The sequence below is a fragment of the Cebus imitator genome, unplaced genomic scaffold (assembly GCF_001604975.1).
Source record: "Cebus imitator isolate Cc_AM_T3 unplaced genomic scaffold, Cebus_imitator-1.0 Scaffold4, whole genome shotgun sequence".
In the NCBI taxonomy this organism is placed as follows: Eukaryota; Metazoa; Chordata; class Mammalia; order Primates; family Cebidae; genus Cebus; species Cebus imitator.
This window is the reverse complement of record NW_016107319.1, coordinates 5280368-5283490: the sequence shown is the minus strand read 5'-3', so window position 1 is coordinate 5283490 and position 3123 is coordinate 5280368. Positions and strand designations below refer to the sequence as shown.

The 3123-nt window shown below is 43.2% G+C and overlaps 1 protein-coding gene across 1 annotated transcript in view; it reads left to right on the top strand.

The window, feature by feature from the left end:
• Positions 1–2660, top strand: part of LOC108308338 (mastermind-like protein 3) — a gene marked incomplete at its 3' end in the record, with an annotated part of 287543 nt that extends 284883 nt beyond the window's left edge. Inside the window, exon 3 of the mRNA XM_017534118.2 lies at positions 2655–2660. Within this exon, the coding sequence (XP_017389607.2) occupies positions 2655–2660 (6 nt within the window). The remainder of the gene's footprint in view (positions 1–2654) is intronic.
• Between the last annotated feature and the right edge of the window lie 463 nt (positions 2661–3123).

Sequence of the window (3123 nt, the reverse complement as noted above, 5' to 3'; positions counted from 1 at the left end):
AGAGGCACAATAAAGCTAATTAATTGCTCTGTGTGCTTAGATGGGGCTTGTCAAATGTGGTGCTTTGTTACAGGGTGATTCCTTAGAACCTGCCCATTTCACTGGGTCAGTGTTCACGGATTGTTTTCCCTTAAGCTAGACAGGAAAGCCTTCCATGTCATGGTTGAGGGTTGTAAACTTGAATGCTGTCTTTCTGGAGCTGAATAAGGGTAGGGAGGTAAGAAATGGTGGTCATGCTGAGACACATCTTACTTAGTGCTATGTAGACTTTCACTTAATCTCCCTGTTTTCTTATGGCTCCTCAACCCACTCTGGCTAGGCCTGGGATCCAGGATCCCAGAGTCTCGTGATTTCATCTCTGCAGAGTAATCCACCCTCCTTCTTCTTGTCTGGGGAAGGGTATTTGGTCCACTTCTTAATTATACAGGATTGCAGCCAGTTTTCCTTTTTGCACCCCAACCTACCCTGGCATTCAAAGGTGCCTCTGATTCCTAAGTCTTCCTAGCGTTGCTTAGCTTGAATCATCTTGCTTGATTTTTGGCTTCTTCTACTGCAGGATTAGATTCAGCTTTCTCTAAGCTGCTAAGTCGTTTACTGCTCAGCCAGCTGATTTTCATCTTCCAAAATTTTGTTGACATCCCTCAGTTCTATTGCCATCTCCCATCTTCTTTGTTCTTAAATGTCTGTGTCATTTTTATTCCTTTATTGTGATTGTACTAGAGCATTGGAGGAAGCTGAGGTAAACGTGGGTGTTCATTCTACCAGAGGTTCCTTCAGTGACTTTCAACACCTTTCTGTTGACTATCGAATTGTCCAATATTAAAATTTATATTTTACAGCAGGATTCACATTATTGTTTCTAATACTTTTGGCTTCAATAGAGTGGGTTTCAGAAACCCAAAAGTGCTCTGTTAACACAAAATTTACATATGTCAGATACACGTATTGAAAAAGACAACAGTGTCAACATGATCAACATGCTATTTTGGAAGAAGATTTTGTGACTGTAACTATTGAGGAGTTTTCAGAATCTTGCAATACTGACTTACTTCAAGGACTATTAAAACAATTAGGTTCCATGACTCTGACTAAGCTAGTAGTACCTGGCCACTCAGCTAATCAGTTGCACTGTGTGCTTACATGGGGCTTGTCAAATGTGGTACTTTGTTACAGGGTGATTCGCTTAGAACATGCCCAATGGTGGAATATGGACAAAACACTCCTCATTGACTAAATCCAAGCCTTCCCAGCTGAGGGGAAACCAGCAAGCAGAAGGGCCCCAAAATCCAGACCATAAATGGGTAAAATACCTTATTTCCATACTTCTGGCATATTTTCAAAATTGAAATTCGATCAGAGTTTTAGAAATATGAGGCTAAGAGAAAGCAGCAGAAAATGAAACATTTTAGGGAAGGAATGAGGTTTCTAATAGTATTCTGGAAGAAAGTTTTTGTTTTTGTTTTTGTTTTTTGAGACGAGGTCTCGCTCTGTTGCCAGGCTGGAGTTCAGTGGCTTGATCTCAGCTCACTGTAGCCTCCGTTTCCTGGATTCAAGCAATTCTCCTGCCTCAGCCTCCCGAGTAGCTGGGACTATAGGCGCGCACTGCCACACCCGGCTAATTTTTTGTATTTCAGTAGAGACGGAGTTTCACCGTGTTGCCCAGGCTGGTTGTGAACTTGTGAGCTCAGGCAATCCATCTGCCCCAGCCTCCCAGAGTGCTGGGATTACAGGTGTGAGCCACTGCACCTGGCCACCATTTTCTAATAGAGCAGTAGTCCGTAAGATAACACCGAGACTGCAGTTCAAGCAGCCTGTGTTTATTTCATTGCTAAATATTTGCATATGTTTAAATATGGCATTTATTGTCCTATTGATTCTCTTAATGGGATGAAGTAGTTCATCTTCCACTGCTCCCTCTTGCCCACTCCCAGTGTGGTAAAGGGTGGGATTTTTCTTCGTCTCCAAGAGAGGTTTTGTTTTTCATTTTTCTGTCTCATGATTTAAGGGCACAGCCTTACAGTGCCGGGCTGCTTTCCTTCAGATCTATGGAAAGACAGACTGCAAAGGAATGGATACTATGCACAATAAAGGCAACACAAGGCTTATATAGGGCCTTGTGGCTGTTCTCCTCAGAGCAAGACTGCCGTCAGGCACATGGGCAGGCCACAGCCCTGTGTTCCATGTTCTGATGCTTGGTTGCTTCAAGAATGGCATCCAGGCAACTTTCCCAGGTGCTCCTGAGCTCTGCGGAGATGTTTCCTCAGCCAGATGCCCAACTTCATTCCATTTCCAGAGCCTTAGATTCCCTTCCTTTCAAGATGCATTCTGCTACACCCTAGGCCCCTGCCCAGTGCACGCACAGGTGAGAGAGCAGGCCCAACTTTATTTTTTCCCAACACGAGCGTACTAGCCTAAGGGTCTGACACAGGTATAGAAAATTGTAAAATGGCCACTCATATCACCCCGGTGTATATGCACTCCTAAAAGTCTTGATATTATGGATCAAAGCAACATACCCAAACAGTGTAATCTAGAGTGTCCAGCAATGTGCAGTCTGGTCAGGGAGTGAGTAGAGAGTGCTACCTTACTAAATTCTACATTCAGGATCCCGGGCAGGGAGAAGAACAAGGGTCAGTGCAGCCTGGAGAAGACAGGAGCAGCCTCCAAAGGGCAACTGAGTTTTGAGATAGACCAAGAATGAGTAGGAGTTGGAGGGATGGAGGGTAGGTAGAAAGGCATTCTGCTGGTGGCAAAGCGGCATTCCTTCAGTGACCAACTTGGATTATAGCCAGGCTGGAGGGGGGAGGGGTTTGGGTGGGGAGTAGCAAGGTGAAATTTGAATGGTAGAACATTTAGAGAACTTACTACTATTTCAAGTGTGAGACAGTAAGAACGTTTATCTGGACACAGGAGTTAAAATTTAAGGAACAATGGGCACAGTGGCATTTAGAAGGAAGAAGTAACAGAACTTGGTGCTTGAATATATGACAAGATAAAAGGGAAATGAAGCAAATATTTATGACCATAAGGTTAAATATTAGAATGGTATAACAGCTTCTGAAAGATAGTAATCACATCATATATACATGTAAATATCAAATCTTATTTACAGTATGTTTAAAA